This window comes from Cygnus olor, chromosome 1 (genome assembly GCF_009769625.2).
Source record: "Cygnus olor isolate bCygOlo1 chromosome 1, bCygOlo1.pri.v2, whole genome shotgun sequence".
NCBI lineage: Eukaryota > Metazoa > Chordata > Aves > Anseriformes > Anatidae > Cygnus > Cygnus olor.
Window position 1 is genome coordinate 144,695,824 of NC_049169.1, and position 27,097 is coordinate 144,722,920.

The 27,097-nt window shown below is 44.6% G+C and overlaps 1 protein-coding gene across 1 annotated transcript in view; it reads left to right on the top strand.

The window, feature by feature from the left end:
• SH3RF3 (SH3 domain containing ring finger 3) overlaps positions 1–27,097 on the top strand; it is a 241,142-nt gene that overhangs the window by 167,099 nt on the left and 46,946 nt on the right. Inside the window, 2 exon segments of the mRNA XM_040567357.1 lie at positions 16,077–16,340; positions 16,342–16,425. Coding sequence (XP_040423291.1) covers positions 16,077–16,340; positions 16,342–16,425 — 348 coding nt within the window.

Here is a 27,097-nt window from a genome sequence, read left to right on the forward strand (position 1 = left end):
CTCTCATTGTTTCAGGGACTGTTGAATCAGAAACTGGCCAGCTGTCGCATTCAGGAATATCTTCCCCACCCACCCCCCATTATTAGTAACATCTGAATTTCCTAAATTTTATTTTGCAGAAATAACTCTTCAGGGTTATTTATAGGCAGCTTCCAGTCCAGCCAATGTAAACACACAACTTTGGCAAGTAAGATAATTTCCTGACTCTTTTTAGAAGCATATATGTCATTTTGATATCTGTATGGGTCATGTTTTAAGTGCTGCCTACTAGGAACTGAAAATTGAAGTGCTAATTATGTACCTAAGTAAGATGGACTGACTTTTGCTCATGGTCTGATAGCAAGACTTCTAGCCATCATCCGTTCATGGACTTAGAATCATAGAATCGTAGAATCATTAAGGTTGGAAAAAAACTTCAAGATCATCTTGTCCAATCGTCCCCCTACCACCAATGTCACCCACTAAACCATGTCCCTGATCACCACGTCCAACCTTTCCTTGAACACCCCCAGGGATGGTGACGCCACCACCTCCCTGGGCAACCCGTCCCAGTGCCTGACTGCTCTTTCTGAGAAGAAATGTCTCCTCATTTCTAACTTCCAGAATTTCCCCTGCAAAATCCTGTTTGTCATCCTTCCCCAATGTAAAAAGACTGTGGACTTGCTTGCTGTGTTTTGCACATGCTTTCAGCAGGCAGCCCTACTCACTTGCCCTTCCCTTTACCTCTAACTCTCCTGAACTGTACTTGTGCTTGAATATGTGTTTTCCAGTCCTGGATGCTGTTCTGTTTCTGCTATTTCTACGCTGAGCTTTGGTTTCTGCCTCAAAGTTGATGTTATTATGCTGCCAGAGTTGCTTGTGTTACGAAAGCGGCACTGTAGATGGACCCCCATGTTCCCTGGACAGAGAATGATATCACAAACTGTTTTGTCTTCCTAATATTTTCATCCATTTTAGTGTTTCCTTTCTCCTACAGTCCTTTTGTCCTTTTTTCCTCCCTGTTTTAAAGTTCTAAATTTTCAGTTACAAGTGAAGAGACATCTGCTGAAGCCCAGTCATACCACACAGCAGCAGCAGGAACAGGACAGCAGTTCTGCCTCTGGTACCACTTGTGAACTGGGAAATACTGCTCCAGATCATGTGGGAGACCTTGTAGGTCTCTAGGTACAGTTCATCTGTCCAAGGCAGATAGTCCTCTACAGGTGAGCTAATTGTCCAGATTGCCCCTTACCACTGAGTGAGACAAGCAGGTTCTCATAGTCGAAGAAACAGAAATTGCCAATTAATGGAGACATCTGAAATATGTCAGCTTCCTTGTAGAAGAGCCTGTTTCTCTGCATTGACTAGGAGGAGAAGGCAAGGGTGACAGCTCTGGCCTAAGGCAATGATGGGGGCATATTCCTGGACCCCACTCTGCGGTGGCTCAGGCTGAGTCTGTGCTCTGCCTGCTGTGCAAGGGAAAGGCCCACCACAGGTGTTGCACGCACTGCCTGCACATTTCATCAGCAAAGAGTATCTACGTTCAGGTCAGTTCTTTTGTGTTACAGACAATATTTATCAATTTCCCAAAGTACCTATCTGTCAAATAGCTATCGATGTTTGTTCTGATATTGTTAAGAAACGTTAAAGCTGCTGTGTCTTTCAGAATGAAACAAGATGTCCTTTCACATCTCTTACAGGGTTTTCGTTGCTGTTATTGTTGTTTGTTTGCTTGTAACTATCTCTGATAACTGAATGAATGAGCTTCTGACAATGCTTAGACATATGTACAGCAAATCTTGGGGAAGCCCAGGCGTACCCTTTACTACCCACGACTTCCTTATTCTGCTCCTGGGGTAGCTGAATCTCTTAAACACGCACACAAAATAATAAATAATTAATTAAATAAAAATAAGAAGTAGATGTTCACTTGGAAGTAGATGTTTCTAGTGGAAAAATACCTCAGGCAAAGGATCCATCCATCCCTTTGGCCCGGTCCCTGCTCAGAAGGACCAGTTAAGTGGGTAGCATATTAGGGTTGGCTTTTGCCTGTGCATTTGCCGTTAGCCATTCTGAACTTCCCCACGGTGCTCAGCCTCCTCATAGCACCCAGCCGTTGGAGTGAAACGTTTTAGCAATGGCAGAGGTTTCCATGGGCCTCTGTGCCATCCCCCATGGAGCGTACCCTCTGTCCCAGGCCCTGAGGCGGCTCTAGAGCACATCAGCAACCTGCTCTCTCTAGGGGAGGCACGGGAATGGGCTTTTGTCTTTTCCAGCCATTGATCACCTCTGACAGCTTCTAAAGAGCGCTTCAGCGGTGCTGAATTCTTGGCATCTTTTTTCCTTTTGAAAAAGAAAATGTCTTTCAGTCTCGCTTACCTAGAGCTAATGCATGAATGTATATTAAGAAGCTATATGTCAACAGATACACGATTTGTCTAGCAGTTAATGAAAAATAAAATCCTCAAGGACTTCATTATGTCTCACACATTCTTCACTTCATTTCCTACTGTTGCTATTACTGTGCGTTGCACGTCTTAATTAGCTTCCTTCCTGGGGAGCTTTCCTGGTGCTGCAGAGCTCTTCCAGTGGAGATCAGCAATCCAGATGTAGCCACAGAGTGAGAACAGAGGATTTGAGGACAACCGTGGCCAACTGCCTGTCTCCTCTGCCGCTTGCTGGTGGCAACAACCTGATGAGCAGAGGACAAAACGTGTCCACCCATCAGCTGTGGCACTGGTCAAAGGAAAGTGGGTCCAGTATTAAAATACCAGCCTGTGAAAGGGCCTGGAGGATTTGGAGGCCCATGTTGTCCTTTGCTATGCCTGTGATGGGTGTGATGACCTCCATCAGAAGGACAGGATGGACAGCTGGTGCTGGTGACACCATAAATGATATGCTGGGAGGTACCTGCTAGAGCCCCCTCATCTCCACTTTCAGCAGATAGCATCTTTTATAAATAACGTTCTCCCACGCTGAAGAGTCACAAAATTTGGTTAAGCTTGACCCTTTAAGCTTTCAAAAAGGAGTTATTTCAAGAACATATGATATGATGAAGTTGTGAATTGGTTTTACCTCTTTCCTTGTTTCTTATTGTGGCAATGGTCAAACTCCCTTCATACTACACACACAAGAGACATTGGAGTGCATATGTGTGCTGAATGCTTACTTCAAACAGCAAAAATACCATGTGAAGTTGATTTTTAGTCTGAAAAAAAATGTCATTAGCTATACCAAAACCAGATGTTAAGTCTTAAGTCCCCTAACATTTTGTTAGGTGTTAGTGCTGAATATTGAGAATACCAAGTTCACAGGACTAGAGGAGGAATCAGTACAGGCAAATTAAAACCAAAAATCAGAAACAAGGGAAGAGAGTTGGAATAAATTTGGGGATCTCCACCTTTTCAACATTTTCTCTAGAGCACAGGATTCTCGAGGGCTCATTCCTTGGTATTTAGCGTATACTGTAGAAGAATTTGCACGCAAGTCCTTCATCTTGGTTATTTCTTTCCTTTACAAAATAGATCTGCCATTGTTTATTTTATGTTCTGCTGCACCATTTTGGGATTGGGTGATCCTGTCATTATTTTAATCTGACAAAAGCAAGGGCTGCTGCCAAAAGTATTGTCCTGCTTTTGCCTCAGCCATGGCAAAACTTTCATGTCACTTCCCTTGTTCCAGGCCTAACAGACCTCTGGCTGTGCACTGAGATGGATCAGGGAACTCGCCCCTATTGAAAGCTACTCACTTAAGCTGTCATCAGTTTTTTAGTTTCCAGTCATATCTGTTCCCTCATCCCTTTTACTGTGTAGCCACATGAGCATCCACGTGGATACAGGGCAGAAAGTGTGCAGATGGGAAAGGAAGGCACGTGGCATCTCGCACTTACCTCAGGAAATCATGGCCAGGGCACTAACCCTTGCCCACAGATTTTCTGCACGTGATGGTGCTGTTGAAACCCACCAAATCAAAATGTTGAGGTGAGGAACATGGGTCTTTGTGCAAGCAAGCGCCTCTTCCTCCTGGTCATCCCTCAATTTATCCGATTATTTTATTAAGTTGTAATTTTATGACAAAGGAGCACTGGATACTCCGTAAACAACGCTAATAATATTACCCTTGGTTTAAGTAAGGCTGGAGGGAGTGTCCTGCTCTAAATCTGACTTTGAAGTCTTCCGATCTGCTTAGACACAATTAAATCAAATTGACAGGAAATTTCATGAGAGAGGTTTCCATAATAGAATTTTTCTATAACAGATTTTTTCTGGAAGCTTTGGGACAAAGCAGGAGAGGCACCAGAGCATTCAGGCAGTGGTGGACTCATGCTGGAGGTACTCCCTTGTCCAGGTTCTCAGGGGAGGGCACTGAGGGAAGAGGCAACTCCGCTTTGTTTTACTGTTTCTTGAGAAGAAAGCAACGTTCAGTAACAAGGAGAGCACTCCTGGTTCAAGCCCTGCCTGCTTTGATGTTGGTGAGGAAAGTAAAGCAGTTCCCTGAGCCATGACATGGTCTGGGAGCTCTTGGTGCACCCATTGGGCTTCTCTGCCCCACAGAAGCTGGGTAGCTTCTTTTCAGCAGCTGCTCAGGGCCATGCTCTGCTTCAAGCACTACCTCTAGATTTTGGCATATGAGGGTCCCTGATGGCACAAGAGTGCTCCTGAGAGCTGAGTTTAAGTTCATAGCAAAGGACACATCTGTCTGCTTTTGCACCGAGCAACTTTCTCTCAACACACACCTGAGGTTTCAATGCAGTACACTGTCAGAGTTAAATGTGTTATTTTTCCTATTTGGTCCTTGGTTAAAGAGGGATCAATGTGCTTTCATGGCAAATGATAAAGACATTGCCAATGGGAATCACATCCTCACACCTGGCTCCATTCATCCGTGTATCTGGCAATGCTGCATAGTCGTAGGACAACCTGACTGCTGAGCATTCACAAACTCCGATCATCTTGTATCCTGATTATGGCTACATCCTTTCTGCATCCATAACAAATGCAGACCTGCCTCATTCGTGACCTCATAAAAGTGCACATCTGCTGCCACTTCTTTCCCTCTCATGGCTTTTGCTTTCCTGTTGAGTACATACAACTTGCCCATACTTGCAAACCTTTGATTATTCATTTCTCTCACGACCTATTGTTTTTTATTTACTACTGAAAGATCAACTCCTGCCTTTGATCAGCCAGTGATGCCAGTTGCTTTGTCTTTTTTTTTTTCCAAATTTTCATTTACTTCTGTAGTGCTCTGTTCTTCACTGTTGAGAAGAATGCTTCAAAAACATCTGGACAGCTGCATCAGCATTGGTCCTCCAGACCCCTCTCTGAAATTGTTCTTGGCTGTGATACCTACAGAAGATTTCTGATGTGCAAAATCTTTTGTCCCTCTTGCTGATAAGGCTGTCTCTTTGTATACTTTGTCTATATATGGTCCTCATCTTAATTAGTGTTTTCTTTGGGCCAAGAGCTGTCTTTTTGTTCTATCTTTATGTAATATTTCTCACAATGGAACTGTGATCCGTAGTGGGAATTCTTCAGCTTTTAATGGCAAATATAATAAGCATTATTAACAAATGTGTCTGTGTGTCTTCATCACATAGTGTGGTCGCAGACTGCAAAAATTGAGTTCCCTCAGGACAACTTGTCTCCCTGCCTAAAGATTGTAGGTGCAACCCAGGGCATTCCATTTTCAGGAAGCAATGGGTTAGGAAAATATTTGGACTTGAGTAATGTTGGGGGTGTTGGGGGGGGGACAGTGTTCTGCCCTTTCAGAGAGATTTCCTACTGTGCAGACTTTTTGTTAGCCCATTAATTTTGCCATCTCAGAACTCAAACAACGTGACCCAGAGCAGTGGTTTCCCAAATTCCTTCCAGTTGCAGCACACTAACATAAACAGCATTTGCATATGGATGTCATAAAAATGACTAATGCCGGCAATCATCATACTTCGCTGCAGTAACGTGACACATGTGCCCAAGCATCCTCGGGGATCTGCTCCGAGCTCCCTGGCACTGGGGCAGTGGCACACCTCTTATCTAGCGGTGGCACCCGCGGCAGAGCGGGCTTGGACAGACAGCAGAGTGTGAATCCAGCTTCCCGTGTGCTCGCGGGAGCTGTTTCGCTGCCTGACTCAACAGCACCGCCTACGTGTCCTCTGCCCCGAGCCAGAAATCAAATGCAGGGAGTTGAACAAATAGCATTTTCTCGTTTGGTAGCCAGAAAGTTCAGTGAACTCCTTGACTGCAGCCATTGGCAAGTCTGTCGAGAGACATCAGCCCCTGACCTCGGCCATGTACCCAATCATATTTTAACATCTACGATTCTCCAAAGAAGGCTGCAGACAGTTCGAGGGACAGTCAGCCACACCACGAGTGCAAGGCTGAATGCTGCCATTTTCAGTCAAGAATTTGCGGAGTCGAGGGAATTCGTCGCAGTTCAGCCCTGACAGATTTCTCTTCCAGCAGATGAGGGGGGGAGGGTTGTGAACCCAATTACATCATCATATAGCACAGAAAACACGCTTTCGTGTCTTGGAAAGCAGGATGGCTTTCAGAGCCTTCAGCTACTGCTCAGTCTCCCTACACAGGGAGATGCACGTGATTATGCCCCATGCAATAGCCACTGCTTCCAAATGCCCTCCCAACCCGTTTGTTACCCACCTTTTACCAAATATGACAGAAGTATAAAGGTCTCCAAGGTAAGACACCCTTGTGTGAAGTTGTTTTAAAATGATTGGTCACTGCACAGAATGAAGGAGGGTGTAAAGTCATGCTCCCACTGAAGGAACAGAGGAGAGCTGTGGTGTTTTACCAGGCCAGCCAGCTCTGGCAGGAGCTCCACACACACAATATCTAACTATACGGTCCCATGGGACATCATGCTGTTGCAAATAGCCTGTACCACATCCAGCAGTCCTTCTCTGCCTTGTATGTGGGAAGTAGAATCTGGAAGAGTACATAGTCAAAAATGTCTCTTTCCTATGTATAGTACACGTGGGGCAAAGGCTGTTTATCACAACCCGTTAATGCTGATGTCTGCCTGAAGTGAGTACACCTTGGTTCCTTTTGCAATCAATTGAACCAAAACATTTTCTTGGCATTTGCTTTCATTCTTCATTTCACTGCTTTATCAGAGATAGAGACAGCAGTACATTTATTTGTGTGCAATTCCCCACAGATAATCTTCAGTTGCAGCACATAAAACTTAATTTTCCCCAATTGCATGAGATTTCTTATTCTACACAAAGTTGTAAATCACCTCAACAAAGACTCCTTGTCTGCTCAGTGCAGGCAAAGCCTTGCAGTGCTTGAAAAATGACTTCTGTTTTCCCACATGCTCCTTGTACTGTTATTCCAAGGGCTTCTTAGATTTATCCAACTTCATGCTTCGTGCGGATAACAAAGCATGATGTGGGGTGCATTTAGGCCTTTTTCTCAGCATCCACCAGAACACTTTTGTAATCAGATTCAGAAAGGACTTCAGCATCTATATTTATTTTAATGTTTCTTTCATCCTTTTCCTTTATCACATTAAGTTGGAAGGAAGTTCCTTCCTTAAATAAGACATTATAATATCGGTGCTTCCTTCACAACAACTTTGAACATTACAAATACAGTACTTTCAAGCACAATATTTCCAAGAATGAATCTCAGAGAATGAGCCAAAGGGCACGATGTAGTGTCTAGAAGATGTGGGTCCATGCCACAATGCACGCAACAAAGGTCCAAGCAGCAATGTGAGCACAGTGTTGCCTGGTTCACAGTCCCATTTATAATTACTTGGGGTCACACACCATTGTTGGGAAGTCATTTACCTTGAGACTCACAGCCTTGATGTGTGCATTTACTCTGAAGTGATCCTCAGCCTTAACTGCTGGTACCATCAGTTTTCAGCTAATTCAAAATTTTTTAGGTGTTGTTGTGCATCCAAGAAAACAGTAGTACCAGGAGCCTTGTGGGACATGAGGGAAGGAGGTAGAAAGTTGCCAGAAAATGTTGGAAATGTGAGGCTTGTCTCTCTCTAAAGCAGGTAGGCTCTGCAGGTATTGCTCAGAGATCACTTGCAATCCACACAGCTCTTCTCCAGGTACTGCAGTATTTTTCCTAGCCCGTCCCGAGGTTTTGACATCCAGCTGGCTCAATGTTTCTGCAAGTGAAGAGGTTTCTAGATTTCAGCACAAAGATGCTTCAGAGGGCTTCCCTTCCTCGCAGTAACTGGCAGCAACTGTAAAGGGCTCGTACAGCTGCCAGGCATCAGTGAGGTGTGAGGATTACATCTGAGAAGCTTCTGGGAGTGCTCCTGAGTCCGTCTTAGCCTCTTGCCCTGGCTGCTACCCAGCACGAGGCTGCTCACACTTCTCCTGCCAGCACCAGTATCTTCTGTCTCTGTGCACATGGGCAGCTGTACTCACAGAGGCACAAAGGTTTTCCAATTAGCAAGAGCAAGAGCAAGGGAGACTGAGCGTGGCCAAAAACCCAGTGGCTTCCTCCCAGGAAAATGTAAGTGTCCTTTCAGATCTCCAGTGGCTGTTCCTCAGCTCAGGGACCATGAGCCTCGAGCCCAGGCACCTGGGTGAACTCGCAAACCACTGTAGACTTGGTTATTTCCATGATTTTTAGCTGAGAAATATCATCTAGGAAACAATCTCGTGATGGGCATCTTGTCAAAACTAGGATGATCCAGGGAAGTACTTCAGTCCTGATGAATTTCATCTTTTTTGATGATAAACCAGTTTGTCAGTAAACTCCTGGCAATCTCCAACAGGGACTCTTCTGGTGCTGAAATTGGTGCCAGATGGGCACCAGTCCTTCCACCACTGAAGACAGCTGGAGTTTTGCCACTGACTTCAAACGAATTAGGATCAAGCCCATGAATTCACGACTGCACTTTTTATTTAGCTTTCTGAATAATTTATAAGTAAAAATAGGCTGGATTCTCCCACTCTTTCTGATGTTGAGTAAAGCTGTATTTGGTTATTTTTCTTGGTTTCAAAGGAGCTTTGGTGCCATCCTGAGCATCTCATTATGAAAAAGGGTGCCCACAGAGGACAGACAGGAAGAAAAGAGAAGGAAATCCTCAGGCACGTTGAAGACACACAGCAGATCTGAGATTCAGAGATGACAGATCAGAGTAAGGTAGTCCTCATACTTGGAGCTGAAGGCTAGATAGCTAGAATTGTTTCAGGGAATGGGGAGGGATGAAGAAAGCACACTTCTTTTTGGTGAGTTCATCTATTTTTAATGCCATTGCGGTTAGTTTTATTTTCTCTCTTCTCAGCTGTTTGGACATTAGCTTCCATAAGGTTATTAGCTGTGCTTTGCTCCTGAGAAGACTTTGCAGCAGACTGAACATTTTTCTGAGATTCACCAAGCCATGTGTTTGCTCTCTATCACTGCAAACCATTTTCCATCTTAAAACTGTTTGGAAAAAAGGGAAAGAAAAAAAAAGAATCCCAGTTCACCACCCAAGGCTTAGTGTTTACTTCTGCTGCACGCATCATTTATTTTCATTCTGCAAGATCATGATGACACGCTCGTCCAAGCACATGCTGTTCTAATATGCTACATTCCTTCGGCCTCTCAATGCGTTAGAAGTGACATTGCTGCTAAATGAGAAAGGTCTTGTAAGAAAGGGAAATAGACTGCTAAGTACCACTCCACTGCCTCTCAAGGAACCATGTTGAGGATAAAAATGATTGGCTTGTGTTTTTCCAGACTGCACAAGAACATGTACATGGATGACCCTGACTAGGAAGGCTATCTGCTAGGTGGTCATATGTTTTGGGACTTCTTTCCCTGAGAACTTGCTGACACATTTAGCAGGCTTTTGGAAAAGGGAACAAGGCTTACACCTCAGCCTGTGAGCAGAGGAATGGGACGCTTGCAGTTTGAGATGCGTCCTAGCAAAATATTTCTGCAGCTCTCATTCCGTGTGAAGATGTTCAAGCAAACGCCTGTATAGCTCTTCTTGTATGTTCTGGGTGCGTGGAGTGACTGTGCTCCCAATCACAGTGTGGGGTTTCAGAAATCTGTCCTACATGATGGATAAACCACTTGCAGCAAATCTGTTTCGCATTTGCTTGTCCTTCCCTGACAGTAAATTAGAAAAGGCAATACTGGATTGTTGCAGAGATTAACATAAAACCATGAAATAATGCTTTGTTTTAGCTACAATATTTTCTCTTAAACCATGCCACGCTAATGATTCCTCATTAGAAGATGGTGCATAAATGAATAATTGAGATACGGTTTTGTGGCTTCTGCCCTATGAATTTAAATTGTCCATGGAGAACTTGGGAGGCTTTCCCTAAACATTTTTAAATCTGAATATGAATCATATAAAAGATTAAAAGTATAGATGCATTCAATATGACTTGTTTGAAGAGCCTTTGGCACAGCTTTGGCTGCTAATATCCCATTAGTAAGCCTTTGGAAGTGCTGCGCAATGTCTGTGCTAACTAACCCAATGAACATTTAAAGTATTAGGTGAAGTGTTGTGTACCTTCTCCTAACACCCATTGGAGTCACAGGGCGGTTTTGCTGCTTGGCTACAGTAGAAGAAAGGCTGTACCCTGCGTTTGCCGGTAGGGATAACAATGTGGAAAAGCTGCTTGAACTTTCTGAAATGCTGCTTTTTGGAGATGAAAACACTTCCATAGGTGCAGTCCTCTGAGGAAACTCACAGGGACAGAGATTCTTTCATAGCTATGTCCTTACTTATTTAATAACCTCACTGTGCTTCAGAGCATAAATCATAATACTAGCGAAAACTAATTTAATGAGGGCATAAGAACTTAATATTTCCTGAAAGTAACTACTCCAAACTGAAAGCACAGTAATAAATTCAGACTGTTTATTTTAATCACAGAATCAGCTATGGAACTCCAAGTTGCCAAAGTTTCTGCAAGGCATAAAATAGGGATGTGCGTGATCTGCTCAATATTTATGAACTGCGAAGTATAAGAATTAGCAGTCCCTAGGTGGAAATATTTTCGGTCTTTCGGAGGGACATTGTGGAGAACTTTTATTAATAGTCTTAATTTTCCTTTCTGCTCTGCTAAGTGCTTCCTCTCTAAAACCTTGAACATGACATTTTTTCTGACCAGTTTATTCTTTTCATCAAGTATGGATTTATTTGAGGGGTTTTGAAACCTTTTTTATTTAAAAATGGTCTGAAGTAAAATATTTCTGGTCTTATACCTGTATTTGAAGAGCACCACCCTTCAGCTAATTCTTTCTATACAGACAGAAAAGGCTTACAAAATAAACGAACTGTTGTTTTCCTGAAAGCCTTAATAAACTGCACTTTCTGGTTCACGTGTGCGTTCACGCACGTGCGTAACACTGAGGATGTAAGAAATCCTTCCTTATTCAGAGAAGAGCAGCGTTTTAGTCCAATCTGTGGCACTTTGGTCTGTGCCCAACATTAGGTACGCACCGAAGTATGTTGATAAACCAGACACAGAGCGAGGCCAGCTCTTTGACAGGTCTGGTATCAGTCCCAAGCAAATCCTGTACCCACACCTCAGTGCCTTGAAAGCTAAGAGCATTCAGTAGCAGAGGGAGACCTTCTGCCTGTCCCCTCTCTTGGAGAAGACAGAGCTGCTGTGGTGGCCGCTGTGTGTCACGGCGTCCCTTGGAGGTCTGAACTATGCTGCAGGAGTTTTGCCAGTCCCATGGATTAGCAAACATGATGGTGTATTTGTCAGGAGATATGGGTTCTATTAGTCGAGCAGTGGTTTTGGCCTTACATTTGTTTATTGATCACCCAAAGAAATTATGGTGGCATTGTCCTTTTTTTTTTTGCTGGTGCAGTACTGTTGTGACAACAACAAAACTGAAATGCTGCTGTTGCAGACTAGAGCAGCAAAGGTTAATTGTTTAAATTTGACCTAATCTCCTGTGCTTCTACCTTATTCCATGATAGTAATAAGTTCCACAGTAATAGTTTGTTTTTCCAACTAAAGCTAGGGCTAATTATGGCCCTACTGAGTGCACACTGGCCAAAAAGAAGCTTTTTCCTCACTCTTCTTCCCAGCTTCAGCATATATGTAGATGCATAGTGCTACCCGCTGAAACTTTAGTGCATTGCCTCACATTAGGGTATACAGGGCAGATTTAGTCCCACCTGGGGATAGCCAGTGCAGGTGACAATTGTGTGTGCATGTGTGTGAGCGTGTGTAAACATGTGCAACAGAAAGAGAGAGAGAGAAAGTCACCATAATACATTCTGCAGAAAAATTAGGTTTATCTAGAGACTAATGAAACAGTAATTTTGGCTGGGAGAGCTCCTGAGGTAGCTTAATGTTGGTACCTTTGCTGCCCATATGGTAAAGTCACAAGTAGAATATCTAAAATAGTCCTATCTAAAAGCCAGAAGAAGGAGAGGATGAGAAGAAGAGGAAGAGGAGGAAGGAGAAGAAGAAAGAAGAAGAAGAGGAGAAGGGGAAGAAGAAGAAGAAGAGGCGAAGGAAGAAGGAGAAGAGAAGGAAGAGGAGAAGGGGAGGAAGAAGAGGAGGAGAAGGAGAGGAGAGGAGAAGGAGAGGAGAAGGAGAAGGAGAAGGAGAGAAGGGAAGGAGAAGGAGAAGGAGAAGGGGAAGGAGAAGGAGAAGGAGAAGGAAGAAGAGAAGGAGAAGGAGAAGGAGAAGGAGAAGAAGAAGAGAAGGAGAAAGGAGAAGAAGAAGTAGAAGAAGGAGAAGAATAAGGAGAAGGAAGAAGAAGAAGAAGAAGAGAAGAAGAGAAGAGAAGAAGAAGAAGAGAAGGAAGAAGAAGAAGAAGAAGAAGAAGAAGAAGAAGAAGAAGAAGAAGAAGAAGAAGAAGAAGAAGAAGAAGAAGAAGAAGAAGAAAAAGAAAAAAACACTCTCCCTCAGTTCATATTGCAGGGACTGGCTGGCTTGAGGCCAAAGCTCTGACAGCTCCTATTATTGTGGCTGGGAGAGCAGCGTGGCTCCCTCATCAAGGTCAGCAGATTTTTAATGAATGCACTCGATTACTGCTCCCTTTGTGGGAAGAGGTTGTTTGGAGGTGAGCGCAGCTCCTTTCCTTCACCCTGGGGATGGAGTGAGGATGGGGCTTTCTCCAGCATGGATCCTTGCAGCAGGGAATTCCTTCCTGAGAAACAGGCAGGAATTCCTCTGTGAGCTGAGGCTGGTGCATCCTTATCTCAGCATGCAGCACCACAGGTAGCAGTCACCGAGACCCTGCAAACAGTTTCACGGCAGCGTTTCACTGCATCTCGTACCCAGCAGTGTCCCTCGGCTGTCGCACAGTGTGGCTGCACAAGGATTTGCATTCCCAGGGAATGCAGGGCTGCTGGGAATGTTTGGCTGGCTCGGCGTTCAAACCCAAGCCTTATCCCTCTATAGCATGTACTGAGTTTTCTAGGACATCCTGTTACTACAGAATAGATTTGGGGTAAAACCAGTCCCGCGGCAGTCTTAAGGGCATTTTACAATTTGGGATTAGCAGGGCCAGAATTTCAATCACGCACTCTTTTTAGAGGAGGGATCAGAAACAAGCAAGAAAGCTGTGTTCTGGTATTAGGGGTTGTTGTAAGAGTTACAGTCTTCCACAAATGTCAAATTCCTGAGACTGACTGTGGGTCAGAACTTTCCATTAGGCTTCTCCTCTGGAAGCAGATCTGCCTGAAGATCTGATGACAGACACCAGAAAGCCATGCTTGTTTACATACCCCAAGTTTAAAATAAGAAATTTGCAGTCATGTTTATGTTTAAAAAAGGGTTTCTAAAAGTTCTTTGCAAAGAGACAGCATCACTTGGTCCTACAAAGCAGTAAGCAGAACCTTTCCTCTGGTGCTCCGAGCCTATTTGGGAAGTACTTTCCAGCATCCACAGGCAAAGCTGTTTAAAAACAAAGTTCTCTATGAAAATAAAGTGGTAAAGCCATAAAGCATTTGTTATATTGGCACGCCAAAATGATTTTTTCACAGTATTTCAGGAAGACTTTCACATACCCAAAAGTTCATTAGCTTGACTGTTTTGGGAAGGGGGGCTCTTTTTGCCTTTAATCTTCTACCAATAATGGGAATGACTTTGTTTATATCTATATGAGGCTATTTTTTATCACTCTACATTTAGATGCTAGCTCTATTACTGACCTTTTAAACCAGATTTTGCTTTGAACAAAAAAAAGTAATGGGTTTTGTTGTTTTAAAAAGAACAGTTTCAGTGTTAAATTGGATTCCAGCCAGGGGGATTTATAATCTGATTCCTACAAGACGAATCAGAGTTTTGATATTGAGAGCTGGAGCACTGCGTTGACCGTATGGAGCACTGCTGTAAAGTCAGGAAGTTCAAAGTTTTTATTTTTAATTCTTTATATTTTCTTATGTCAGAGAATTAAAGTATATTCTTATCCTGCTTGATTGACTTGCTGTAAAATCAGGAAGTTCTAAAGGTTTTTTTTGTTATGATTTTTAACTCTATATTTTCTTATGTCAAAGAATTGAAATATATTCCTATCCTGCTTCATTTACTAGCAAAGAACTTCCTGACCCTCTGATGTAGAAAAGTATTGTGCATATTTCATGTCTTTCTCCTTTCCTCCTCATTATTTCAAATAATTCAGCTAGACTGTCTCTATCAGTTGGGTAAGCAGAGCTGTAACACCTACTTAAGGGAGGGGAACCATCTGGTTTGCTTGCAACTTGCAGCCTGCTGGCAAATATTAGGTTCTACCAATTTACAGCATGATGAAGTGGGAAATAATGGACGTTCTTGGAGAATCTGAGATGGGATCAGCTGTTATTGGCAAAAATTGGCAGGTGCAGCGCACTGTGCCGTAAGCACGGTCTCGTGTCGGAGAGCGCAGCTGGGAAAATGGCCTGCTAATTGAATGGTAGCAGGACTCCCAGCAGCTCTGACAATGGTGGAGCATCATTAACTGGGGGCTCTTGGTTGACTTGGTGGCGGCTGTCGCTGAATCAAGGATCCTGCCGGTTGATGCTTTTCTAGGTGCTGGAGCGTGTAGTGCCTCTTCCGTGCAAGTGAGTCCTCGTGGAATCAGAAGTGCTTTCAGACTTGGGAGGGCTGGCATAAGGCTGGTGATGATATCTATTTCTCGTTTGTATTTGCAGTATGGTGATGGAGATTTGGAGCCATAAAAGCTACTCAGTTACACATTTGCTTAACTGCACACTTCTACTGTTATTTTTCCCATACTTCTATTTTTCCTTCTTATATTCAGTTGTAATAGGTTTCCAAATTAGCTTATCATCAAGCAGCAACTATTCTTTTTTTTTTTCCTTTTTTCTTTTTTTTTTTTTTTGGGGGGGGGGGCTCGGGGGAGGAAGCCCAAGGGGGCCTTGTCCTTGACTGAAGTTCTTGGATAATGTCATATTTCATACAGTGGTTATGGAAACCAACATAGCCCATTTTCAGACAAAATAGCCTGTTACATGTACCTCTGGTGTTGTTTGCCTGCTCCTGGATGTGTCCACAGCAGAGTAAATGTTGCTCAGGCCTCAGCACCTGAGACCCACCTCTGTCCGGGGGTGGCATTTTGGTGCTCAGCATCATCCCCTTGCTGGGACCAGGGCGGGTATAGGCTGAGCATCCCTGCTGCCTCCATGCTGTGGGGTAAGTGGGTGGCCCAGGTGAGTCCAGCAGGTGCCATCAGCAAGCATTAACATCCCCCTTTTTTCTGTTTTTTTTTTTTTCCTTTCTTTTCTTTTTTTTTTTATTTTCCTAACCCTTCTTTTTTCCTTTTTTTTCCTTTCTCTGTCTTTTCTGCCCCTTCTTTTTCCTTTTCCTTTTTTCTACTCTCTTCTTTTTCTTTCTTTCTTCTATCCTTTTCTGTCCCTTCTTTTCCTTTCCTTTCTTTTCTGCCCCTTCTTTTTCCTTTTCCTTTCTTTTCCTCCCCTTTCTTTCTCTTCCTTTTTAATTTTTCTCCCCCTTTTTTTCTTTTCCTTATATTTCTTTCTCTGTCCCTTTTTGTCCTTCTCTTTTTCCCTTCCCCTTCCCCTTCCCCTTCCCCTTCCCCTTCCCCTTCCCCTTCCCCTTCCCCTTCTCCTTTCTCCCTTCTCTTCCTCTTCTTCCTCTTCTTCCTCCTCCTCCTCTGTCCCTTTTCCCCTGCACTCAGCTCAATGACTCCGCCAAGCAGCTCATCGAGATGGACAAGACGTGCTCAGCAGCCGCTGCCGGCTGCGAGGCGCCACCAGATCCAGCCGCAGCAGTGGGTCTGGGGCCGTGTCCCGCCCCGAGCGGCGCGGGGGCGGTGGTGGCAGCCCCGCGGCAGGTGGAGGGCAAGAAGAACGCCAAGAAGCGGCACTCCTTCACCGCCCTCAGCATGACCCACAAGTCCTCCCAGGCCGCCAGCAACCGGCACTCCATGGAGATCAGCGCCCCCCGTCCTCATCAGCTCCAGCGACCCACGGGCGGCCGCCAGGATCGGGGACCTGGCCCACCTCTCCTCCAGCGCGCCCGCCCAGGTAAGGCTGGAGGCATGGCCTCTTCCAAGCGGACCTGCGCTTGAGCAAAGCTGCTGTCATTTTCACTTGGCAGGGCTTTGCATCGGTCTTTCCCAACCACGTGTTTATGAGTGGACAGGTGTGATGAGCTGGAGAACAAAGCCAAATCATTTTAGGTTTGATTTAGAACAGAACAGAACAGTTCAGTTGGAAGGGACCTTCAAAGATTGTCGAGTCCAACCATTTCAGGGCTAACCAAAAGTTAAAGCATATTAATGAGGGCATTGTCCAAATGCCTGTTGAACACTGTCAGGCACGGGGAATCAACCACCTCTCCAGGAAGCCTATTTCAGTTTTTGACCACCCTCACAGTGAACAATTTTTTCCTAATGCCCAGTCTGAACCTGCCCTGGCACAGCTTTGAGCCATTTCCACACGCCCTGACGTTGGTGACCAGGGAACAAAGACCAACACCTCACTCCGTGCTTCCCCACCTCAGGACTTGCAGAGAGCAATGGGGTCGCCTCTCAACCTCCTCTTCTCCAGACTGAACAGCCCAGGTGTCCTCAGCCCCTCCTCACAGGACATGCTCTCCAGCCCCTTTACCAGCTTTGTTCCTCTCCTCTGGAACCCAATCATTGACTTACAACAATGCAATACATTTTTTTTAAGTGATCATACAGTTCGTTTGAACTGTAAAGTGTTGCAGCTTATATTCCTCACTTTCTGTTATAGAAAGAGATAATCTTGAGTGATCTCATTATCCTTACTCCAGACTGTATTTGCTCCCCCTTAGGGTAACACTACCGGTATGAACTTCACACACTTGTTACACCTCAGGGACAAAAAACGATTGTAGAGTAATTATTTCCCTATAGATCACTGGAAGACAAACAAATGTGTTGTAGTTTGGCAAGTAGCTGGTACCTGGCTAGTAGCTGCTGTTCAGAAACACTCGTCAAGGTTTCAGACAGGCACGTGTGCTGATTGTGCAGGCTATTCCGTCCTTCCCCCCTCGAGAATACCAGCAGATCTGACAAGGGGTTTCTGGACCACCACCACCAAGGGACTAGCAAAAGCAGGAGACAAACCCACCAGGGACATGCTGAAATCCCATGCAAACACCTGCTGTTTCTGCAGACAACAAAATGCAAGTGGTAATTTGCAGTTAGAAAGTGTAGAAGAAAGAGAAGAATAATATCAATCCCAAACCTCTTCTGCCTTGGCCTTCCTGCAGAGTCTTCTATGCATGGTGTGTGCAGATTAGCTCCTCCTAAAACATGAACAGCTGAAAAAACACAGGGTTCAGTTGCACTATCAGGACCAGGCGTGCACGTCTGAAGCGAAGCACCCAGCTGTGCTTTGCGGTGCACTGAGAGCAAACCTGAAGTGAAAAGCCCTGAAACGCATTTCCTGGGGGCGTCAGGTCCTCAGTTCCCTCAGTTTCCCTCTACAGAACAGCCCCTCTTGTTCTGCACTGCTTGCTAATGCACAGACAACCCAAATATAACAGGGTCTGCCCACAGGGCAGCCAAAACGATGTGCCAAGGGGCCGCTCTGGAGGTCTTCGCCTCCTCTCAGCCCTCAGCAGAAGTGTGAAGGTGAGGATATGGCCCCGCACAAAGCAGCACATGTGCCAAGATGTACCGGGACATCTGCGATGCAGCGCGAGCTCTAGATGTGAGCGAGAGTCCCAGGCTCGTCAAGTAAATGACACCCACGTTTTTGGCACTTGAAGTGACACATTTGGACTTTGCAGAGATGTGACAGCCTGTGGCTTTTCTGTTTTTGTACTAGCCGAGGAGAGAAGCGTGCACATCCTTTGCCAGAGTCATGTGAAGACTCGGTCTAAGCTAGAATGCCACAAAAATTAGATGGGAAAGCAGAAAGTGCCTTAATTACTCTCCCCTGCTTTGGCAGAACAACTGTTGTGAAAAAAAAAAAAAAAAAACCACATTCATTTCACAGGTCACTGTAGTGTTTGGGCACAAGTGATAGGGGACAAGAAGGGGCCCGTGTTCCTCATTAGAAGTTTTGAAACCCAACCCAAAGGAAGGTTGGTTGTGTCCTTCACCGCAGATGGGAGGGCATGCCATCTTTGTTGCACAGCTAGGGCTGGGGGACAACGAAGCCCCTCCAGTGGTGACAGACAGACACAGGGACAGTGCTGCAGCACCGGTTTGGGGATCTTCTGCCCCAGGCTTGCAGGCAAGGCAGCTGGGGAGGTGCCTCGATCACTGCTGGCCAAAACAATCACAGCCAGAATCCAGGCAGGGGAAGAAGAGCCTTGGTGAGAGGGATCAGCCTCAGCGAAGAGGTTTCCCTCTGTCAAAATGCATTATCACAGCCCAGAGAAACCAGCCACTGCAAGCGTGGCATTTGCATGTATGAATACATATGTCTGCTTTTAGGGGTCTTACTATTTTCCATCTGGTCTGAGGGATTTAAAAATTTACATTTTCAAACTTTGCTATGAATGTAGATGTATTGGGGGAAAAAAAGGAAAAAAAAAATGGAGCTGACATTCTCATTATATTCTCCTGACCATAGGAGCAGCCTTCAGAAAAATGCCTCGCTGCTGTAAGACTTGCAGTAAAATCACACGAGCTACCAACATGAATTCACCTGCTTTCAGCCCTCTTCGATAGGTCTGCAGAGAGTCCAGAATTTGCCTCTCACAAAATGAGCACTGAAATTGTGCTTATATATATTTATGTGTCTATTAAACCTGTAATTGTCTATACATTTTAAATCAAAATGTCAGAAATTCAGCTCCTTCTCTGCCATCTGCTGAGACCTGACAGGGCTCTGAAACAATTAATGCTGCTATAGCCTCAGACAGAAGATCAACTCAGCATTTTTTGTTTGATTTAAGTGTGGCTGAATGCCAGCCAAAATAGCACAACCAGGGGACCCCTGAGGTGTTACACTGAGGTGTTCAGGGCAGCGAGAGTCTTGTCTTCGGGTTGTTTTTGTTCTCAAATGCGTTTGGCAAATGCGTTTTAGCTGCCAAACTGACCCGTGAGCTCGGCCACAAGAAGATGTCTCACCTTCTCTTTCCTCCCTTGTCTGCCCAGCAAATCGTCCTCACAGCCCTCGAGTGGTCCTCTCTGTAACCATCTCAGGCCCCTGCTAGTTTGCAGCAGCAAATTCAGCCAAAGTGTATTTTTATAGGGGGAAACAACAAATTTATAGTTTCAGTGCTGACTGTCTAGCAAATTTATGCCTTTCCTTTCACCATTAGAATCTAAATTTGTGTTACTGTGTCTTTATATCATATCCTTGAAATTTCCAGGCACTTTATCACTGCTTATTCAAAAGGATCTCCTCGTAAAAAGAAATAAAGGAATTTTGTTCAGTTTAGTAGCTATGAGCATCTTTGGTTCAAGCCAGGATCAGTGCTGAGCTGAAACCCAGGAGGTTTCTACCTTTTTTTAAAGTTCAACACACTTTTTTTTTTTTTCTATAGCCTATTCTTTAAACAAGGAGAATTCAATCACAGAAGTTCCTCAACAGAATCCACTGCCCTACCTCAGGCAACTGACCGGTGCCTGGTGAAACCGTGTTCCTAATACCAGCATCCATTTCCCCTGCAGACCTCCACCTGGAGCACCTGCTTTCTCCCTGCTGTCTTGAGAGGAAACAGAGACTTTGAAGGCTGTAGGAACTTAAAATCTAGGTGTAAATTTTAGATGTTTCGGTAAATGTGGAATATATTCCAACCCTTAAAAGCGAGTTCATGTGTAGTACTATATTCCTGTGGCTTTTGTCAGCATTTGTGAATTGAAACCAGACTTTCATGCAGAGCTGACACGTTTTTTGTTTTTATGAGTTGTTAGACTATAATAAGCCTCCTGCTTCTCCAGGAGGGCACAGATTTATGCATCTCGAGCACTGACATGCAGACCAGAGTGCAAACTCCCATGCTTTGAAAGTACTTCTGCATATCATTAATTCAATAATTGTGGACTGCTTGCCTTTGATAACATGTTCATTGTTCTGTAAGCAGGACCAACCCAGCTGGTTCCAAAAAGCCAAGATGCTATTTTGAGAGTCTAAAAAAATACCTTAATTGACTGACAACCTAGGGATGCTCAAGGGTAGAAGGATCAACTTCAAACCACCTCAGCTGGATAAAATAGTGACTGGAGGACCACAATAGTCAGGATACGAAGCACTTATTGACAAAAGAGCAATGCTGGGGTCTTCATTCTGCTTGCAGCCAGATTTGCTGTTTGTATGCTTTTTGTTGCATGCCGAGTATCACTCAGTGAATGTAAGACCTCCATCTAAAAGGTGATAGTGTCTGCCCGTCATGCAGAATGCCCCATCATGCTGGCAAAACAGATTTTTCTTGAAGATGTAAGTAGTGCTGCGGGCCTGTGATGGAGCAGAAGCTGAATTAGGCTGCGGGTGCAGAGGAGCCACTTGTAACTGAGATCCCCAGGAGAGGAGGGAAATTCCCCCCGGACGGTAATCGTGCCTAGGCCTCAGGTGGCTGGTCCTGCTTCCATTTTCACCCCTTATGAATTATTCGTCCCTGCTATTTGGAAAGGTCAGAGGTCGGTAGTGCTCCAAATCCCCTGGTTTTGGGGAGAAAATGCGTCTCATGAATAATGAAGCGTGGCTTTGTGCGCACCAGGACAACAGCTGAGAGAGGAAGAAAGAAAGGATCCTCCTGGCAGGAGGAACTTGTGGTGTGAGTATTTTGAACAACTCGTCACCACGCACAGGAAATCCGCTTGTATCTGCGGGTGTCAGTACAGGCTCCTAACCGGAGGCCACATGTTCAGGAAAAGCTGAGAACAATGTCTTGCACGCTCCCAGTCCCGAGCAGTGACAGCATGTGAAATGAAAAACCTTCCTTGAAGTGCCTCCCCGTATAAATCATTTGGAAGTGTGACTCCTTATCAGTTATTTAGGAGCGCTGGATTTTAGCTGAGAAAATGTAATAGCAGAACTCTGGTTCAGCCCTGGCTGATAGCCTAAATGTGCTGACCATGAGAAGCATACAGATTGCATTTAAAATCCAAAGACTAACTATCAACCTGGAATTTTCAAGCGCACAACAGGCTCTGAGAAAAGAAGAGAAATTCAGGTGTTTTTCAGCTCTGGTCTGGATTCCAAATTGTATCCAGCCTGCTCTGCTGTCAGCTGCAAATGACAATGGGCTGTACATCCAGTAATGAGATTTGGACAGCTGAAACAAATGGCAGCTATCTCAGGGGGCTGAACTGGTCAAAAAAGGCAAGAGAAGTAATATTAGTCGATCCCACCTGTGTTTCTGTCATTTAGAGCCAAATATATCATAGAAGCTTTGCTGAAGTCTAACCAAATCTGCTCCCTGGTCTCTGGTCCCAGCTCCACTCTAAATTATTTAGACCCGGAGCTAAACATTGCCTATTTGTCGCACATCAATTTTAAATAACTTTACAGTTATTAAGTAACTCTTGTTGGAGTTAGGAGATGTGAAGGAATTGAGGTTTTTTAAGGAGAGCGTTTTGGGCAGGCATGCAAGCTTCAATTTTTTATAGCTACCAGTAGGTCTTTAAATATGCTCTGTGTGTATTAGGATATATAACATTATTTTTCAAAACTGCCGCAAATGAAACCCATGAGCTGACTAAATCTATTGACTGATTACATGAGCTTCTGAGAATCCAGGTCAAAGCAGAATCGCCTTTCAGAAACTACCAGTGTAGAGACAATGGGTTCTCTTTATCCTATAATTTGTCTCATCGCAAATACATTTTGAAAGAGTTTTCAAGAACCACAAAATCTAATTTTTGACTGGATCGAGGCAGAGAAGGCTATGCTTTAGAAGGGTGTTTATTCAACTGTGCATGAAATCCTCTTGCCTGTAAAACAAAAACAACGCTTTTTTTTTTTCCAGATGCTCCTCAGGGTAGTAACCCAAAAACATTTTACCACTGAAATAATTTTTGCACAGGGCGAATCCCCAGGCTTCACGCTACCTGCCAGTCAGCTACTGATTTGGAAGACTCAAGAGCAAGCAAGGCAGCCTCTTGCTATTTACGCTGCACCACAAAATGCTGTCCATCTGACACACTCCGTGTGTACATGCATGACATTTTAGCAGAAGTGACCGCAGTGTGTATTTTCCCTTTTTTTCTGTGTGGGGTTTTTGTTTATTTGTTTACTGCTACCATCTCCCTGGAGGGGAACTTCCTACAGGAGCCATTGCACAGGATCCTGATGAGTTTGTTGTTCAATTATCAAGAGGGTAATTATGAACTCGGGATTAAATTAACATGTTTTAGAGGTCAAGCCTCCACTTTAAGCCTTCCTGTTTCTCTGCCTTTGATTTTTTATGTTGTTTGATCCCCAAATTGCAAGAATCTATTTACTATAAAACCATTTAAACGCCCATAGGGGAGAGCTAGACACCAGTGCTTAGTGCTGAAGGGGTTATTCTGATTGAGAAACAACGCTGGATAAAATATAATTCTCATGATGCTCATCCACATAATGCTTAATTAAGCCTCATTTGGGGAAACTGAGAAGCTGCAAACCAGAATAATCAGCGCTCTTATGGATGGTAATGTCAAATGAACATTTGGAAGAAGACGACAAAAAATATTTGGGCTTCTCTCTCCAATTTACAACCATCCTTAGACTGCAGGATAGTGGCTCTCTGTAACTCCGTGATCTATTCACAGAAGACATGGTCTAGAATTTTTGACCTATTATGAACCAAAAAATAATCGGGGCCAATGTGGTGCCAGAACAGGCTGGCATAATATCCTGCCTCACTGCCATCCCCAGACATAGTCACTTACAGGCTGTAAGAACCTCTCAGAAAATACTAAATTAGAGAAATTTAGCTCCAGTTTTTGCAGGAAGGAATTTACGCAGCTGCAGCTGCCATCGTGCACATTTGTTTGTTTTTACACACATACCATTAAGGCAGAAAAAGTCTTACTTTAGAATTGGAAAGTCCATTTCTGCTCCCACTTTGGTAATTAGCATTTGATGAGGCTATTTGATCTTGTGTGTAACACTTTTCATCAATACTTGGTGGCACCACCATGCATTAAGTGCTTATACATTATTTCTGGGAACATTAGGCCTGGAGTGATTGCCAGAGTCATTGTTTTATGGAGTCAGTGAATTAGAGAAACAAGTCACAGGAATCTTAAAGACCATTAGGCTATTTTTTGTGGTATTTTCAGAGGACGGTATATCTGCCTATGTGAGTGGAATGTTTGAGTGTTTTTCTCTTATTATAAAGTAATACTAAAGAGAAATTTAAAGTAAGCTGTAAATATGCATTCATGACATTAAAAGAATTTTTTCTGTGAATTAATGAATGCGATAAGTGCCCTGTGGTGAGACAGTGCTGGATTCGCTTTGAAGTCAAAATAGAGATTTCTGCTTGGTGATTTTCTCAATGATAAGAACATTCGTCTGATAGCAGCAGCAATTATTTTTCTGTGAAGGCTGCTGCAACCTGCAATATCACCGTACCCTGTTCCTACTTTTATCACTGTCTTCATGACTTCTATTCCCCTCCAAGTCTGAGTCCCATGCTTTCGCAAGACACTTCCCTAATCCCCGTAGGCACCATGTCTTTTCAAATTAAACCACAAATATGGCCTTAAAGTACCAGCGAAAATCTAAAGCGAATCTATAAGGTAGAGAAGAAGATAGTTTATGCTGGAAATCCAGAGCACTGATCTTCGTGCTTTTGTAGAAGTATGGATGGGAAGAGAGAAAGGCAATGAATTTGAAATGAACTTTCAGCCCAGATGAGTGGTTATTACCTTTAATTTCCTGGTCTCTGTGGGCTTGTCAGTAATGTTTTGCCAGGCTGGTTGTTTTTAAATAGATGTCAGGGCTGACACAAGAGGCAGCAACTTCTCAGCAGCGTATTATTTACTCAGGAGTATATGCTATAAACTGTAATAGAAATATATCATTACATATACATTAAAGTGTGATTTGTTTTGATGCTCCTGTAGTTCTCTTGTAAATAATACTTACCAGCTGGAGGAGGAATGAGACCCGTCTGAGCTTAGACACATCTCGGTGACTCCTGAGGAAGTCGCGCTATTCATTCTCACCAGGAAATGTCGACCCTCAGGCTGCACAGTCGCCTGGAAAGTTCAGTCTTGTCAGCTAGCTGTGGGTCTCTTCCTTTCAGATGCAACCCAAACAATGGCTGATGCCATTACTTATTTAAGTATCCAAAAGTTTTATTGGGGTCACCTGGGGGTTTTACTCAGGATTTAGCCTTCCACGGTACAGAGACATAACTCTGCTGCGCCTCACAGAATCACCAAGGCTGGAAAAGACCTTCAAGATCACCAAGTCCAACCATCACCCTGACTAAGCAAGTGCCACCACTAAGCCATGTCCCTTAGTGCCACGTCCCCATGTCTCTCAAATACCTCAAGGGATGGCAACTCCACCACTTCTTGGGCAGCCTGCTCCAATGCTTGACCACCCTCTCCATGAAGAAATTCTTCCCTATATCTGATCTAAACCTCCCCTGGAACAACTCGAGACTGTTTTCTTGTGTCCTGTCACTTGCCACCTGAGAAAAGTCTGACACTGTCCTCTCTGCAGCTTCCTTTCAGACACAGACACAGACACAGACACAGATTTTCTAGGTTGGAAGAGACCTCAAGATCATCGAGTCCAACCTCCGACCTAACACTAAGCACTCCACTAAACCATATCGCTAAGCTCTACATCTAAACGTCTTTTAAAGACCTCCAGGGATGGTGACTCCACCACCTCCCTGGGCAGCCCGTTCCAATGCTTAATAACCCTTTCGGTAAAGAAGTACTTCCTAACATCCAACCTAAAACTCCCCTGTCGCAACTTTCGCCCATTCCCCCTCGTCCTGTCACCAGGCACGTGGGAGAACAGACCAACCCCCACCTCTCTACAGCCTCCTTTAAGGTAACTGTAGAGAGCGATAAGGTCGCCCCTGAGCCTCCTCTTCTCCAGGCTGAACAAGCCCAGCTCCCTCAGCCGCTCCTCGTAAGACTTGTTCTCCAGACCCCTCACCAGCTTGGTCGCCCTTCTCTGGACTCGCTCGAGCACGTCCATGTCCTTCCTGTAGCGAGGGGCCCAAAACTGAACACAGTACTCGAGGTGCGGCCTCACCAGAGCCGAGTACAGGGGGACAATCACTTCCCTAGACCTGCTGGCCACACTGCTTCTTATACAGGCCAGGATGCTGTTGGCCTTCTTGGCCACCTGAGCACACTGCTGGCTCATATTCAGCCGACTATCAACCAATACTCCCAGGTCCTTCTCGGCCAGGCAGCTTTCCAACCAAAGCTACCTTTCAGGTAGCTGTAGAGAGCGATGAGATCTCCCCTCATCCTCTTCTTCTCCAGACTAAACAGTCCCAGTTCCCTCAGCCGTTCTTGTTAAGTCTTGTTTTCCAGTCCCTTCACTGGGTGTGAAGAAACAGGACTTGGTGCAGAGGTACCCAGAGGTGTCCTCAGCGTGCCTTTGGGCAGGCACTGGGGCAGGCTGCCCTGGGGAAGAGGAGAGCTGTTGTTGAGCTGAGAGCATCAGGCTTTGTGAGTGGTACTCGGAGGATGCCAGATAGAAGTGGGAGCGTGCAAAGAAGTCAGACTGGGCTGTTTAGTGACCTAAGTACCTGGGATAAGAGTTGGCAGTGTCTAGTTCAGAAAGCTGCACACCAACGTTAGGGTAAATGTCCTCCTAACCAGGAGGTGAAAGGATGGATGTAGCACACAAACCTCCCAAAAGGTATCCAACAGAGAACAAAGTATCAGAGCACTGCCTCCGATTTCCATTCCCCATAGCAGATGAAGAAGAAAGAAGGGCACGTTTAGTACATTGTTCCTTAGATCACAATAGCAAAACTACAACCTGGCTCCAGGGCTAAATAAAGGAGGAAAACAAACTAAGCCCTGCTGCTTGCAGTGATGGAGGAAGGCCTGCTGTGTGCTCCAGGAGGGCTGTTAGTGTTACCAGTAGCTGCAGGGACCCACGTAAACTGTGCAAAGGGGAAGTGGAAAGGTAAGCTTCCACAAAAGTAATCAAAAGTATGAAAAAATAACAGCCACATCTCTCACAGAAGTCAGTCTGTGGATACAGTGCCCTGGAAGGCCAGTGGGTCCCGTGGAGTGAAACCTGATGATGAAAATCGGGGGATGGAGGCAGACTGGCAAGTAACCCATCATGCCAAAGGCTGCAGGGGGGAGCAGCTAAAGAAAAACTGAAGCATGGTCAGGAAGCAGGCACCGATTTAGAGTTTGTATGCATATGCTACTAGGCTGAGCAAAGTGGCAAAAATGAACAGTTTGTAGGGTCCAGGGTAGCGCCAGATGCAGCAATATTACAGCAACAGACTGCAGGCAAGACACTGACTGTCAAGTGGGTAGAGAACATAGAGGACTACAGAGATTTCTCTGGGATTAGTCAAGGGAAGAAAGTAACACTGTCATCAAGCAACGCTAACTGACAATTATATGATGTCTTAATCCCTAGGCCTGTATGTTAGTACAAGCATAACAGCAAATAAAAAGCATTTGGGCTCGTGCTTCTAGCAATATAGGTGATGCACAGGCCACCAGTGTCAGTGCAAACAAGTGGCTAGCTGGTGCTAACACAGCAATGCTGCTCTCTGGGCTTGAGAGGACCGTATGAGCTCAGGAAAGGATAGCATGTGTCCTACACTGCTGAG